General features: G+C 38.5%; 2 protein-coding genes across 2 annotated transcripts; both read left to right on the forward strand.

Annotated features, from left to right (window-relative positions):
- The first annotated feature begins 3,998 nt into the window (after positions 1–3,998).
- Positions 3,999–10,697, forward strand: LOC142946931 (mast cell protease 8-like). Its single transcript, XM_076088562.1, has 5 exons — positions 3,999–4,056; positions 4,138–4,282; positions 4,452–4,578; positions 4,706–4,954; positions 10,426–10,697. Exons 1-5 carry the CDS (start codon positions 3,999–4,001, stop codon positions 10,585–10,587), a joined length of 741 nt encoding a protein of 246 aa, XP_075944677.1. The 3' UTR covers positions 10,588–10,697.
- Positions 10,698–12,206: 1,509 nt separating this feature from the next.
- On the forward strand, positions 12,207–13,435 carry LOC142946236 (duodenase-1-like). The gene is made up of 5 exons (XM_076087304.1): positions 12,207–12,264; positions 12,346–12,490; positions 12,660–12,795; positions 12,923–13,171; positions 13,277–13,435. The coding sequence occupies exons 1-5, from the start codon at positions 12,207–12,209 to the stop codon at positions 13,433–13,435; spliced, it is 747 nt and encodes a 248-aa protein (XP_075943419.1).
- The last annotated feature ends 3,544 nt before the right edge of the window (positions 13,436–16,979 follow it).

Raw genomic sequence — 16,979 nt, forward strand, 5'->3', positions numbered from 1 at the left:
AACTCTTGCAAAGCATACATTCACTGTACTATGGAGGTTTTGCGTTCAATCAGTGTGACCGAAATTCAAAATAAAAGTTTATTGCAAATACCGTGTTTGATTTACTTCTTTAACAATGTCCTCAGAAAACACAAAGTGTATTTAAGTGAACAAAAACAACAGTAATAATAATGGTTATGTTGAGCGTGTGAATCAAGTGGAGTATAAACATGATAGCGAATAACTTCTGTCTGGTCCATGCTAAATATTTGTACCTCGTACCCTGACCCTTATAAATGACTTATAACTCATCTATAAAGCATGAATTAAGGGTGCCTTATTAGAAAGTGGTAGCATGTTACCCGTTTAAAATGACTCATTTGGTTTGACCATACCAACAGAATTAAAGCTGCAAAAATGTACTTCACTGATCTTATACACAAGACAACTGCATGGCTGCACTGACACAGAAATAATGTGAGGAATTCATTTGTAAAATGTGTTGGTGATGTGGTCACATCCCCCGTGTTCAGTCTGCCCGAGGTCTCAAGCTCATCACATAATAATTATAAAATTAAATAAAATGAATAAAATAAAAAGGAGCATCACATACTGTACTGAAGCCCTGCAGTTAGATTTCGTTCCTTCACATGTATTAGTCACATGATGCTTTAAAAAGTTGCGAAATAGCATCGGCCGTAAGATGTGGCAGGAAATTAAAATAGATGGAAATAAAACTGTGACGATCAAACTCTGCTGTATAAAGAGGGCAGACTTGACAGCCACAATACAACAGGTCAATCATCCTGTCGCCATGGTACAAGTTGTTTTTTTTATGTTATGGTATGTCTCAGACAAAATGATAAGTTGCATAATGTATTTTCTTCAGGCTGCAAATAGGATATTACCTCATTTGAACATTTCCTACTTATGTTTTTAGTTCTCGGCAGTGAAATCATTCACAGGGGAAAAGCCCCGGAGAAGTCGATGGCCTCGCTGCAGGACAAAAAACAACACGTATTTAGAGGATTTCTCATCAGTAAAGACTCAGTCACTGTGATGTGAGAGGTACATTTCCTCTTCCAGCAGCCACTTCTTTTTCCATTTAATCAAAGATATATAAATTGACTTCTTTCAAAAGAAAGGTATTTTTTTTAAATCCACTACGAACCACTTATTTATAACTTTTTCAAGAATGAGGAAACAGCAATGGTTGTTCTTGGCACTCACAATCTCAAGAAGGTCGAGTGAAATTCATTGTAAACAAGTGCAAACACCCATTTTATGTGAGGAATGACGGATTGTATGACATGAATGAATTGTATTCATTCATACCAGCATTCCCAGGTGACATCTGGCATTTTTATAGTCAAGTTATTTGGTTTTAGTTGGTTTAATAAATTTAAAACAGTTAAGTGTTATTTCCTGTGAGATTAAATGTTAAAAAAGGCGGAAAAACAGTATCAAATAAAAATGCAAAAACACAGCACTATCCCAACCAGTGCACATACTGTAACTCTGTTGACAATAACCTTCATTGGTTACTGCTGTCACAGTTTAAAACATGTTTCTTTCTCTCCTGCTGTCAGCTGTCATTTAAGTGTCAGTTTGATGCAACCCTCCTCCACCCCATTCACCTCCGATCCTCATCACAACCAGTCCTCCCAGTAAGCTCATCAGAAGTCATGCTCTACATCTCATCCATACAAATCTTCAACCATTGCTCTTCCCCCTCTTCATCATCACCACCACTAGTGTCTAGGTTCCATGAGAGGGATGTTCCTATGCAGCTCATGGCATCATTACCCCCTTAAAATATGACGTCACAAAGATTTTTCTTAAGCATTCCTCTAGTCAGTGTTGGACAAGCTACTTAGAACCTGCAGTAAGTTAAGCTACCGGTTACTCGTAAAATAAAGCTTATTTGCTATCGCCGTCATACACAAGTGCTTCTGCCTGCTCCACATACATGTTTGAGTATGGCCGTGGAGTCAGTTATTGATCCTCAGCAGTTTAATGTCAGACTGCAGCACAAAGCTCCGCTGCACTTGAGCTTCATGAATGCTTGGGGAAATGTAGCTGGTGTGGGCACTACCTCAGTACTTGATCAATAAAAGAGCTTAGCTACTGAAAAGCGACGCTACCACCAGGCTACAGAGAAATGTAGTTCAACTTGTAACGCCGCAACTTGTAGCGCCACTACTGCCCAACACTGCCTATTGTGCACTATGTCAATACATTTATTGAATTACTCTTTAAGCATCTCTTTACATTAAGTCTTTCCTAATTAAAATGGTATTGCTATCGCGGCCACTCACAGCATCTAAACTTTACCGTTCTGATTTTATGCTTCACCTATTTCGACAAGCTCAACTGAACAACAGAGTACAACCGATTCAACTTCCAAGTCATCAAATAAAAGTGTTTTGAATTGGGTTAAACAAGTTGTTGATCATTTGCAAGAGGTTTATGTTCCTATTATTATCATAGAAAAGTGTGAGAAGCATAGACTGTATATAAGAAGTGGATGGTTAGAAAATGTGTTGCCGCTGCCCCTGTCGAGAGCAGTAGATTGCTTTGCTTCCATGCGGTAACTGGGTTTCTCCACACTGGGAGAGTACCAACTGTCATCTATGAGTTATACACTAACAATGGATAAGTACTTCATACAACCCCACTTCATAACACCCGATCTATCCATTTAATGTAAAACAATTAATAATGCACGTGATGTACATAATGTAGCACAACTGTAATGTTTACAGTATGTATATCATAGATATGATGTACTGGATGTAGGACTGAAGGAAGACTAGCTAATACCATTTGCATCAGCTTATGGGGATCCTCTTCAATAAATACATAAATATACTGTCAATGTGATCTTAAAACTCCCATGTATTATTTTAGCAACAACTGTAGGCCATTAATAACATACATGTCACAATATGAGCAACACGTGGAAATGCAAAGCACACAGTCGTAAATGTACTAACATGCACAACAGGGCATGTCCCCTCGTGATAATAAAGTGACCACAAGAGTAGAGTCCTGAATAACCGGGATTCTTTTGGTTCTCAGTCCATGGTAACATATTGAGGGTGTTCATGTTGAAGCTAATTTGAATCCACATGAAAAGTGTTAAAAAGTACTCAAAAGCGATTATTCTCGTGCACTGTTTCATAACTGTGACTTGTCATTCAAAACTGAAGCAGGAAACTTGTTTCTGTGGTTCATCTGATACCGTCATATAAATTCAGAAGAAAATGTTTGAGTAGGCTGTTTTATCAAAACCCCCAACAGCCAAATGATTCAAATACAGATATTAATAAAGATACTAAAATCATTACTATCCGGTATCTTAGCATTAATGTCTCTTTTTTCATAAAAAAAGATGTACAACAAAGTGCTATTGAGTCATCAAATTCACCCAATTTAAGTCTTATTGTGAACTTGTGAGGTGAAGTGGGTCCACAATGAACAAAACTGAAAGATGCCGCAAATAAATCATGAGCTAAATAAAAGGAAGAGAATCAAGAATGGATTCATAGTGACCCGTATGGCCACAGTGACACATTTTGACTTCCAACATACAGAATCCTGGTGTTGCATCTGAGTTATTCACTTATTGAATTCATCTAACAAAAGTCCTTTAATGTTGCTGAGCAATTATTCATAAAAAATGAAGAAAGGAGGATTAGAATGAACTCAACCAAGAGGCTGAAAGTGTCCTAAATGTAAAAGTGAATAATGAATGACATAAAAGGTAAAAGAGGAAGAATGTGAACGAATGTGTGAAAGTCATCGCATGCTGATCATAAAGTGCTTCATGTTGTTGAGACATAAAAAAACAAGATGATGCAAAGATAACATACGTTGCAAACTGGAAAACAGACATTGATCAAAGGATGCGTCAAGATAAAACATGAGGATCACGCTAACCAACACAGCAAAGCTGTATAAAAGGGTCTACATGACAGCCCCAAGAAGAGAGACAGGTCAGCTGTCTTGCTGGCATCATGCATCCTCTGCACACATTTCTGCTTTTTCATCTCCTGGCGTATCTCGGACGAAGCGGTAAGATTCTCAAAGTATTATTATCATTTTCCAACCATTTAATGGGACATTAACCTCATTTTGATTTTCTTATCTTTGCAGCAGATGGGAGTGAAATCATAAATGGGGAACTAGCCCCGGAGAACTCGATGCTGTATATGGCCTCGGTGCAGGACAGCAAAGGTCATCTTTGTGGAGGGTTCCTGATCAGTGAGGACTTTGTGCTCACTGCTGCACACTGTGACGAGTGAGTAGCATTTCCTCTTCCAGCAATCTTTAAATCATGTAATTAGAAATCAATTGAAAAAAAGATGTCAAGATATATAAACCAACTTTAGAAAAATAAGAAATTATTATTATTGTACATTATAATTTTAGAAAATGTACTGACACCCCCTTTGTTATCTCTCATTCAGTGGCATTACCCATGTTGTTCTTGGCACCCACGATCTCAAGAGTGTTAATGATGACAACAAGATATCCATTGAAACACACTTCTTCAAATCTTTAGTAGGAAGTGGTAATGACATCATGCTCCTCAAAGTAAGTACATATTTCCAGGTGACATCATACATTTGTTGAGTCATCTTTTTTATTATTATCAACTCCATATTCCAGCAAGTGTTATGAAATTAGACATTGCATTAGTTGTAACGTTGTGTGTCTCCAGCTGTCTAAGAAGGTTTCACTGAACGGACGAGTGCAAACAATTCCTCTTCCCACATCTGTAATGAACAAAAAAGACGACTGCCAGGTTGCTGGATGGGGATATATAAAGACTAATGGTACAGCTGTTGATGTTCTGAGAGTGGTGAACGTCTCCATCATCAACCTGGAAGACTGCAAGGAGCAATGGGGTCCTCTTCCCGACAATGTTATCTGTGCAGGTGGCGATAAAACAGGGAAAGGATTCTGTCAGGTGGGTTTTCTGTCTGTTAATAGAACATGTCAGCTGGTATATAATTGCTACAAACATCTAAAATCACATAATGAATAAGCTAATGAAGACTCTTCCTCCTCACAGGGTGATTCTGGTGGTCCTCTGGTGTGCAACGGGAAGGCTGTTGGTGTTGTGTGGTTCAACAATAATAACATCTGTAAATACCCAGATAAACCCAACGTCTACACCGATGTATCAAAGTACCTTCCCTGGATCGATGGAATCCTCAAACTTTACAAGTGAAACTTTTGCAAAGCATACATTCACTGTACTATGGAGGTTTTGCGTTCAATCAGTGTGACCGAAATTCAAAATAAAGGTTTATTGCAAATACCGTGTTTGATTTCCTTCTTTAATAATGTCCTCAGAAAACACAAATTGTATTTTAGTGAACAAAAACGACAGTAATAATAATGGTTATGTTGAGCGTGTGAATCAAGTGGAGTATAAACGTGATAGCGAATAACTTCTGTCTGGTCCATGCTAAGTATTTGTACCTCGTACCCTAACCCTTATAAATGACTTATAACTCATCTATAAAGCATGAATTAAGGGTGCCTTATTAGAAAGTGGTAGCATGTTACCCGTTTAAAATTACTCATTTGGTTTGACCATACCAACAGAATTAAAGCTGCAAAAATGTACTTCACTGATCTTATACACAAGACAACTGCATGGCTGCACTGACACAGAAATAATGTGAGGAATTCATTTGTAAAATGTGTTGGTGATGTGGTCACATCCCCCGTGTTCAGTCTGCCCGAGGCCTCAAGCTCATCACATAATAATAAAAAAATGTAATAAAATTAATAAAATAAAAAAGGAGCATCACATACTGTACTGAAGCCCTGCAGTTAGATTTCGTTCCTTCACATGTATTAGTCACATGATGCTTTGCAAAGTTGCGAAATAGCATCGGCCGTAAGATGTGGCAGGAAATTAAAATAGATGGAAATAAAACTGTGAAGATCAAACTCTGCTGTATAAAGAGGGCAGACTTGACAGCCACAATACAACAGGTCAATCATCCTGTCGCCATGATACAATTTTTTGCTTTTTATGTTATGGTATGTCTCAGACAAGATGATAAGTTGCACAATGTATTTTCTTCGGCCTGCAAATAGGATATTACCTCATTTGAACATTTCCTACTTATGTTTTTAGTACTCGGCAGTGAAATCATTCACAGGGGAAAAGCCCCGGAGAAGTCGATGGCCTCGCTGTCATCAACATTAAGTCTTTCCTAATTAAAATGGTATTGCTATCACGGCCACTCACAGCATCTAAACTTTACCTTTCTGATTTTATTTCAAACCAGTTATTTCTGGCTCAACTGCACAACAGAGTACAATAGATTCAACTTCCAAGTCATCAAATAGAAGTGTTGTACAGCTGAATAAAGGTTTATGTTTCTATCATTATCATAGAAAAGTGTGAGAAGCATATATAACTTTTATATTAGCATATATATAAAGACTGTATATAAGAAGTGGACGTTGTCACCTTGACATCACCCATTGGTTTGTGGACTGCAGTTTTGTAGGCTTGAGTTTGGCATTTTGGCCATAGATTGCCATCTTGGTTTATGGCCGTCACAATCTTGATTCTTTTTTTGTAGCCAGAAGTGACACAAGAGGGTGGAGCTAAGTACATGCAAGCTCTCAGTAAGGCATTTTAAGTCGACCAAAAAGGCTACAACTAACTTTCATGCCCTAAAAACACACTGTGAAAGAGTTAAAGTTCTAAGAACACGGGGCAACACCCAAACCCAACAACGCCGCGGTAGCAACCTGTCAATCACAAGGTAGCCACGCCCTAAAGCATACACTGCCATCGTCCATTTTATCACTTTGATTAGTTTGGATTCACCAAGGTCACACGGTAACACAAACGAAGTGGTAGACCTGCAACCCCTGTGTTCTGCGAGGTAAAATTATAGTATTTTCAGTGGAGTTTGGTGGCTTTGGTGGACAAATCTGTCCTGGCTCGACACATATGTACATTATATGAAGGTTTGAAAACACATGACTTTGACACAGTGCCTCTAAAATCGTACTCAATGTTTCTGTGTCTACACGGTAGGCCCCCTTTAGCTCATAACATCACGTCAAAGCCAGAAAGAAAGAGTCAAGGCAGAATAAACTATGATGACGGTATGAAGAGCACAGAAAGATCAATCTCAACCCGACTGACGTCTACATCAAAACTAAAATGACCACCAATGAGCAAGAAACTAAAACAATGCAGTAGCTATCTAGTAAAGTGCAGAGATTTCTCCCGTCCTGTCCAGCACTTCCACAGCCTCAGCACCAGACTCAGTGGCTGTGGGCCTCCGAGGCTCTGAGGTCTTTCATCCCCAAACCAGGAAGATTCTGTTGCTGTTTAATCAGAAATTTTGATTTTAAGCGTTTTCAAAACCCAAATCATGTAGCAGCACCACATAATCAGATATCAGGTAAGTGGTTGTTTTCCTTTTCATATATAGCTCCACTTTATAAACCACCTCCAGGTCTAACTGTGAGACATGTACCCCATGTATTTGGAGCGAGATCACATGCTCACTGTTTTCCTCAAAGTGAGGGAGTGGGCTTGAATGCAGCACAGACCGATGCTGTTAGAAGAGTCATTAGACAGATCAATTTGTGACTTTACGTTAGATTTGCACTGATGGAGAAGCAGCACCCTCTGATGGTGAAAAAGAAGAGCAATTTTAAAAGTCTCGTCACAAACTCTGGCGCTCTCTGCTGGACGTCATGAAGTACTAACAGAGTAACAGTAACAGCTGAGATAATATACACTGAGTGTAATGTTACACTTGATGGTATACAAATGTAGAATAGATGTGTGAAGACACAACATGATGTAGTAAGACTGCACCCCTCTCCCCATCAAAGTTACACTGCAATGAACCAAATTCACTAAGAGTAGAAGTGGTACAAATGTTTATTGTGGTGGTGAGTAAGTTGTTTTTGTGTAGAGTATGTACATGTCATGACTGTGCTTCAATTTGGAACATCAGCTGGCGTATTAATTCATGCAAATGTATAAAACTGGCACGATTAAACAGGTATCCACTGTACAGTAGATGGTAAAGCAGCTCATGGAAATTACAGCACGGGACACAGTTACCACTGGCCAGTAGTAAACTGTTATACAGCTAGTCATCATATTAAAGCTTTACAGGGATAAAATGTAAAAATATATTAGATTTAACTCCTTTAGAGGATGGTCTTTATATAATATGATGTACAGGATATTTTGCAGGGCTTTTGTTCTTGAATTGTAATTGATTGTGTTTGATGAGTAGATATCTGTGTGGTTGAGGAACTCATTCGTGACATATTTAGTTTGGAAATAATTAGTTGGAGATAAATGAGTTTGAACACGGCATCCTAATGGAGCTGCATGAAGCTCTTCTAATTCTAAGATAATTCGGGTTATGCTCCTCGTTTCTGTCCCTGCCAGCCTGCTGTGTTTTGGCTCGTGCAGGCTGAGGGTTGCAGTGATGTGGTCGCTGTCCAAAGCGTTTCCTGTTGCATGGGACCCTTTTAAAATCACCTCAAATCATCTCAACAGCCTTAACCTTAAAGGTCGAACAGAAACAGACCCACAACTACACAGAAAACTAGTTACATGGAGCATGAAGTAGCAGCAACAAGTTAAGACACTGACATTGTGTTAGACAAACCTAAAAGTTTGACACCTCTGAGTAATAACTTGGTACCTGAGCTTGATTTACAACAGTTTCTTATACTTTGACAGAGATATTCTGAGACTAATACAGAACCCTTCATTTATCAGAATATGAGCTTTATGTCAGACATCACTCTGAGGGGGCAGTCGTACTCCGGCACAGTACGAAGCTGTCGTACCTAATGTGAAAACACCCTAAAAGTGCTGAGTCAAGATCAAGCAGTGGTGGTAAGAAGTACTCAAATCGGTTTCTTCAGTAAAAGTATCGTTATCACACTGTAGAAATACAAGTAAATATCCTGCATTTAAAGTTTTACTGAAGTAACGGTACAAAAGTATTAGAATCAGAATATACTTTAAGAACCAGAGTAAAAATACTCATTATGCAGAATGGTCCATTTAAAAAAAATATTGAATATATTATTATTGGATTATAATTATTGATGCAGTCGAGTGTACATCACTTTAATGTTGCAGCTGGTGAAGGTGGGTACATTTTAATATACAAAACCTCTCAGGGTAAGTTTAAATAGTACTACTCTGCTGTTGCTCACCTATCTCTGCTTGAGGTGCAGAGACTCTGTCTGCACATAAAAGGTCGTACTGAATGCAACACAAATCCAACTAGTGTTTATGGTTTGCATAAAGCCTGGAGTATAAACAATGAAATATGTTTCAATGCACTTAAAAACATCTGCTGCTGCCTGTTGAATAATGATACAACTAATGAAGTGTGGTTTCAAAACTGCAACTGTGCACCAACACCAACGCTCAGATCTGCAGCTGGAAACTGTGGTTTCTGTGGATCAAGATTGTAGCAACATTTCAAAGAAACCTTCGGGTTGTTTCAGGTTGGTCAACATTGCATTTTGCATTTTGCACGTTTATTCCGTGATTCGGCTATTAATGCATTTACCAACTTTTAGGACATACTGATTTAAATAAGGCTAATACAGTTAATTTACCTGCTACAACAGACGTGTCTTTCCAAATGTAAGTCTATAAGAAAAAGTATTTTTAGGCCCAATGGCATCACGTGACAGACGTAGATGTTGTAATTCCAGGATTTGGCCACTGAGCTAAATGTGCTTCAAAGCCTGGCGCTCTTGCTGGAGGCCTCATTCAAAGGGAAAAACTGAAAATATCAAATGACATCAAATGGAGAAGAGAATAAATTGGTTACTAACAGACTGTGTGAAAACTCATCCCATGCTGATCACATCATGTGTGTACGTGCTTCAGGCTGCTGAGGCTGCTGAACCAGACGCTTTATATTTACTGTAAGAGCGGCAATGCTGCATTTCTTTACTGACCGCATGCACTCATCACTATATGACAATTAAAGGTGTTACCGACGCACAGAGGATGTATCTTAGGAGGTCTTGTCGAAGCAGACCTTAACCACGGGGTCCCTTACTGAGCAAACTGTGCTATAAAAGGGTCGACTTGACACCTCAAAGAGAACAGGATGAGTATCACCGGCATGATGCATCCTCTGCACAGGTCTCTGCTTCTTCATCTCCTGATGTATCTTGGACTTTACGGTAAGACTACTACGTCTGGTCTTAAGTCTACATATTAGAGGTAATCTTCCTGCCAATGTTATCTGTGCAGGTGGATATGGCACCGACAAAGGATTCTGTCAGGTATGTTTTCTGTCCGTTAATAAAAAAATGTAATGTCAACGTTTTTTAGTCTGAATGGTTTCTCGTCTTCTAGAAACTGAATAAACAAATGAAGCTTCTTCCTCCTCACAGGGTGATTCTGGTGGCCCTCTGGTGTGCAGTGGGAAGGCTGTTGGTGTTGTGTCTTTCAACATGAACAACAACTGTGACTACCCAAATGTACCCAACGTCTATACAAATATATCAAAATACCTTCCCTGGATCAAAAAGATTCTCAAGCAACATAATTGTTGAATGTAACAATTCTGTGATTGCATTGCATTGTACTGGCTCCTCTGCTGTAGAACAGCTGTCCACCTCCACATGAGGTCAGCTGACACTGTCGCTGACTTTAAATCTCGTCTTTAAACTCACTTTTACAGAATGGCCTTTCTTAACAACTGACATCCTTTCTTTCTTATCATGAGCTGGCTGATATGTTGTACGGTAATTATTATTTTCAACCTCTTGCAGTTATCTGTTCATGCTGTGTGAATTTACAAACTGTGTGCTTTTTGCTTGAAGAGTGCTTTATAAATAAAACGTATTATTGTGGAGGCATTGCAGTGTTCAAGTTGCCCCGTCACTGTTTGCTCTATATCTGAAATGCAAATAAAATATCACTTTCAAATGTCAAAGACTGTTTTTTAATTATTGTGGTGAAACAAAAACTATATGTAGGGGATCCTTTACAAAAGATACAAGTTTGCTCTGCAGCCAATCCAACTCACTGCTAGACTAAAAGGCAACTCTTTCCTGGTGTATGTTCTATAGATGATGAAGAGCATTTTCAAATCCAATTTGCAAGACCTCAATGGTAAAACGATACAAATAAGAAATAAACCTTTGCTTCATTCTCAGTACAAGCCTGTTGTTTTGGTTTTAATGACCGTGCTGAATGTATCACCATAGATTTGTCCTCCCTTGGTTTGTGTATGTGTGTGCTCGCCTGCATGTGTTGTATGTATATTTGTTAACCTGCAGACGGTTAAATTTAGAGTCTTGCATACTTGTGACTGTGAGGATGTCATAACCGTGACTTGTCACTCAAAACTGAAGCAGGAAACTTGTTTCTGTGGTTCATCTGATACCATCATATAAATTCAGAAGAAAATGTTTGAGTAGGCTGTTTAACCAAAACCCCCAACAGCCAAATGATTCAAATACAGATACTAATAAAGATACTAACATCATTACTATCCAGTATCTTAGCATTAATGTCTCCTTTTTCATAAAAGAGATGTACAACAAAGTGCTATTGAGTCATCAAATTCACCCAATTTAAGTCTTATTGTGAACTTGTGAGGTGAAGTGGGTCCACAATGAACAAAACTGAAAGATGCCGCGAATAAATCATGAGCTAAATAAAAGGAAGAGAATCAAGAATGGATTCATAGTGACCCGTATGGCCACAGTGACACATTTTGACTTCCAACATACAGAATCCTGGTGTTGCATCTGAGTTATTAACTTATTGAATTCATCTCACAAAAGTCCTTTAATGTTGCTGAGCAATTATTCATAAAGAATGAAGAAAGGAGGATTAGAATGAACTCAACCAAGAGGCTGAAAGTGTCCTAAATGTAAAAGTGAATAATGAATGACATAAAAGGTAAAAGAGGAAGAATGTGAACGAATGTGTGAAAGTCATCGCATGTTGATCATAAAGTGCTTCATGTTGTTGAGACATAAAAAAAACAAGATGATGCAAAAATAACATACGTTGCAAACTGGCAAACAGTCATTGGGCAAAGGATGCGGTTAAAAGTCAAGATAAAACATGAGGATCACGCTAACCAACACAGCAAAGCTGTATAAAAGGGTCCACATGACAGCCCCAAGAAGAGAGACAGGTCAGCTGTCTTGCTGGCATCATGCATCCTCTGCACACATTTCTGCTTTTTCCTCTCCTGGCGTATCTCGGACGAAGCGGTAAGATTCTCTAAGTATTATTATCATTTTCCAACCATTTAATGGGACATTAACCTCATTTTGATTTTCTTATCTTTGCAGCAGATGGGAGTGAAATCATAAATGGGGAACCAGCCCCGGAGAACTCGATGCTGTATATGGCCTCGTTGCAGAACAGCAAAGGTCATTATTGTGGAGGGTTCCTGATCAGTGAGGACTTTGTGCTCACTGCTGCACACTGTGACCTGTGAGTAGCATTTCCTCTTCCAGCAATCTTTAAATCATGTAATTAGAAATCAATTGAAAAAAAGATATCAAGATATATAAACCAACTTTAGAAAAATAAGAAATTATTATTATTGTACATTATAATTTTAGAAAATGTACTGACACCCCCTTTGTTATCTCTCATTCAGTGGCATTACCCATGTTGTTCTTGGCACCCACGATCTCAAGAGTGTTAATGATGACAACAAGATATCCATTAAAGAAAAACACAAACACGAATCTTTTAAGAATGTAGGAAGTGGTAATGACATCATGCTCTTCAAAGTAAGTACATATTTCCAGGTGACATCATACATTTGTTGAGTCATCTTTTTTATTGTTATCAGCTCCATATTCCAGCAATTGTTGTGAAATTAGACATTGCATTAGTTGTAACGTTGTGTGTCTCCAGCTGTCGAAGAAGGTTTCACTGAACGGACGAGTGCAAACAATTCCTCTTCCCACATCTGTAATGAACAATCAAGACGACTGCCAGGTGGCTGGATGGGGATATATAAAGACTAATGGTAAAGCTGTTGATGATCTGAGAGTGGTGGACGTCTCCATCATCAACCTGAAAGACTGCACGCAGGTGTGGGGAAGTCTTCCTGCCAATGTTATGTGTGCAGGTGGCTATGGCACAGAGAAAGGATTCTGTCAGGTGGGTTTTCTGTCTGTTAATAGAACATGTCAGCTGGTGTATAAATGCTACAAACATCTAAAATCACAAAATGAATAAGCTGATGAAGCCTCTTCCTCCTCACAGGGTGATTCTGGTGGTCCTCTGGTGTGCAACGGGAAGGCTGTTGGTGTTGTGTCTTTCAACAATAACTTCAACTGTAGCTACCCAGATAAACCCAACGTATACACCGATGTATCAAAGTACCTTCCCTGGATCAATGACATCCTCAAACGTTACAAGTGAAAATCTTGCAAAGCATACATTCACTGTACTATGGAGGTTTTGCGTTCAATCAGTGTGACTGAAATTCAAAATAAAAGTTTATTGCAAATACCGTGTTTGATTTCCTTCTTTAACAATGTCCTCAGAAAACACAAATTGTATTTAAGTGAACAAAAACAACAGTAATAATAATGGTTATGTTGAGCGTGTGAATCAAGTGGAGTATAAACGTGATAGCGAATAACTTCTGTCTGGTCCATGCTAAATATTTGTACCTCGTACCCTAACCCTTATAAATGACTTATAACTCATCTGTAAAGCATGAATTAAGGGTGCCTTATTAGAAAGTGGTAGCATGTTACCCGTTTAAAATTACTCATTTGGTTTGACCATACCAACAGAATTAAAGCTGCAAAAATGTACTTCACTGATCATATACACAAGACAACTGCATGGCTGCACTGACACAGAAATAATGTGAGGAATTCATTTGTAAAATGTGTTGGTGATGTGGTCACATCCCCTGTGTTCAGTCTGCCCGAGGTCTCAAGCTCATCACATAATAATTATAAAATTAAATAAAATGAATAAAATAAAAAGGAGCATCACATACTGTACTGAAGCCCTGCAGTTAGATTTCGTTCCTTCACATGTATTAGTCACATGATGCTTTAAAAAGTTGCGAAATAGCATCGGCCGTAAGATGTGGCAGGAAATTAAAATAGATGGAAATAAAACTGTGAAGATCAAACTCTGCTGTATAAAGAGGGCAGACTTGACAGCCACAATACAACAGGTCAATCATCCTGTCGCCATGGTACAAGTTGTTTTTTTTATGTTATGGTATGTCTCAGACAAAATGATAAGTTGCACAATGTATTTTCTTCAGGCTGCAAATAGGATATTACCTCATTTGAACATTTCCTACTTATGTTTTTAGTTCTCGGCAGTGAAATCATTCACAGGGGAAAAGCCCCGGAGAAGTCGATGGCCTCGCTGCAGGACAAAAAACAACACGTATTTAGAGGATTTCTCGTCAGTAAAGACTCACTCACTGTGATGTGAGAGCTACATTTACTCTTCCAGCAGCCACTTCTTTTTCCATTTAATCAAAGATATATAAATTGACTTCTTTCAAAAGAAAGGTATTTTTTTTAAATCCACTACGAACCACTTATTTATAACTTTTTCAAGAATGAGGAAACAGCAATGGTTGTTCTTGGCACTCACAATCTCAAGAAGGTCGAGTGAAATTCATTGTAAACAAGTGCAAACACCCATTTTATGTGAGGAATGACGGATTGTATGACATGAATGAATTGTATTCATTCATACCAGCATTCCCAGGTGACATCTGGCATTTTTATAGTCAAGTTATTTGGTTTTAGTTGGTTTAATAAATTTAAAACAGTTAAGTGTTATTTCCTGTGAGATTAAATGTTAAAAAAGGCGGAAAAACAGTATCAAATAAAAATGCAAAAACACAGCACTATCCCAACCAGTGCACATACTGTAACTCTGTTGACAATAACCTTCATTGGTTACTGCTGTCACAGTTTAAAACATGTTTCTTTCTCTCCTGCTGTCAGCTGTCATTTAAGTGTCAGTTTGATGCAACCCTCCTCCACCCCATTCACCTCCGATCCTCATCACAACCAGTCCTCCCAGTGAGCTCATCAGAAGTCATGCTCTACATCTCATCCATACAAATCTTCAACCATTGCTCTTCCCCCTCTTCATCATCACCACCACTAGTGTCTAGGTTCCATGAGAGGGATGTTCCTATGCAGCTCATGGCATCATTACCCCCTTAAAATATGACGTCACAAAGATTTTTCTTAAGCATTCCTCTAGTCAGTGTTGGACAAGCTACTTAGAACCTGCAGTAAGTTAAGCTACCGGTTACTCGTAAAATAAAGCTTATTTGCTATCGCCGTCATACACAAGTGCTTCTGCCTGCTCCACATACATGTTTGAGTATGGCCGTGGAGTCAGTTATTGATCCTCAGCAGTTTAATGTCAGACTACAGCACAAAGCTCCGCTGCACTTGAGCTTCATGAATGCTTGGGGAAATGTAGCTGGTGTGGGCACTACCTCAGTACTTGATCAATAAAAGAGCTTAGCTACTGAAAAGCGACGCTACCACCAGGCTACAGAGAAATGTAGTTCAACTTGTAACGCCGCTACTTGTAGCGCCACTACAGCCCAACACTGTCTATTGTGCACTATGTCAATACATTTATTGAATTACTCTTTAAGCATCTCTTTACATTAAGTCTTTCCTAATTAAAATGGTATTGCTATCGCGGCCACTCACAGCATCTAAACTTTACCGTTCTGATTTTATGCCTCACCAGTTATTTCGACAAGCTCAACTGAACAACAGAGTACAACCGATTCAACTTCCAAGTCATCAAATAAAAGTGTTTTGAATTGGGTTAAACAAGTTGTTGATCATTTGCAAGAGGTTTATGTTCCTATTATTATCATAGAAAAGTGTGAGAAGCATAGACTGTATATAAGAAGTGGATGGTTAGAAAATGTTTTGCCGCTGCCCCTGTCGAGAGCAGTAGATTGCTTTGCTTCCATGCGGTAACTGGGTTTCTCCACACTGGGAGAGTACCAACTGTCATCTATGAGTTATACACTAACAATGGATAAGTACTTCATACAACCCCACTTCATAACACCCGATCTATCCATTTAATGTAAAACAATTAATAATGCACGTGATGTACATAATGTAGCACAAATGTAATGTTTACAGTATGTATATCATAGATATGATGTACTGGATGTAGGACTGAAGGAAGACTAGCTAATACCATTGGCATCAGCTTATGGGGATCCTCTTCAATAAATACATAAATATACTGTCAATGTGATCTTAAAACTCCCATGTATTATTTTAGCAACAACTGTAGGCCATTAATAACATACATGTCACAATATGAGCAATACGTGGAAATGCAAAGCACACAGTCGTAAATGTACTAACATGCACAACAGGGCATGTCCCCTCGTGATAATAAAGTGACCACAAGAGTAGAGTCCTGAATAACCGGGATTCTTTTGGTTCTCAGTCCATGGTAACATATTGAGGGTGTGCATGTTGGAGCTAATTTGAATCCACATGAAAAGTGTTAAAAAGTACTCAAAAGCGATTATTCTCGTGCACTGTTTCATAACTGTGACTTGTCACTCAAAACTGAAGCAGGAAACTTGTTTCTGTGGTTCATCTGATACCATCATATAAATTCAGAAGAAAATGTTTGAGTAGGCTGTTTAACCAAAACCCCCAACAGCCAAATGATTCAAATACAGATACTAATAAAGATACTAAAAGCATTACTATCCGGTATCTTAGCATTAATGTCTCTTTTTTCATAAAAGAGATGTACAACAAAGTGCTATCGAGTCATCAAATTCACCCAATTTAAGTCTTGTTGTGAACTTGTGAGGTGAAGTGGGTCCACAATGAACAAAACTGAAAGATGCCGCGAATAAATCATGAGCTAAATAAAAGGAAGAGGAGAATCAAGAATGGATTCATAGTGACCCGTA

The sequence above is a fragment of the Anarhichas minor genome, unplaced genomic scaffold (assembly GCF_050575085.1).
Source record: "Anarhichas minor isolate MPS153535 unplaced genomic scaffold, ASM5057508v1 ptg000010l, whole genome shotgun sequence".
NCBI classification, from domain to species: domain Eukaryota; kingdom Metazoa; phylum Chordata; class Actinopteri; order Perciformes; family Anarhichadidae; genus Anarhichas; species Anarhichas minor.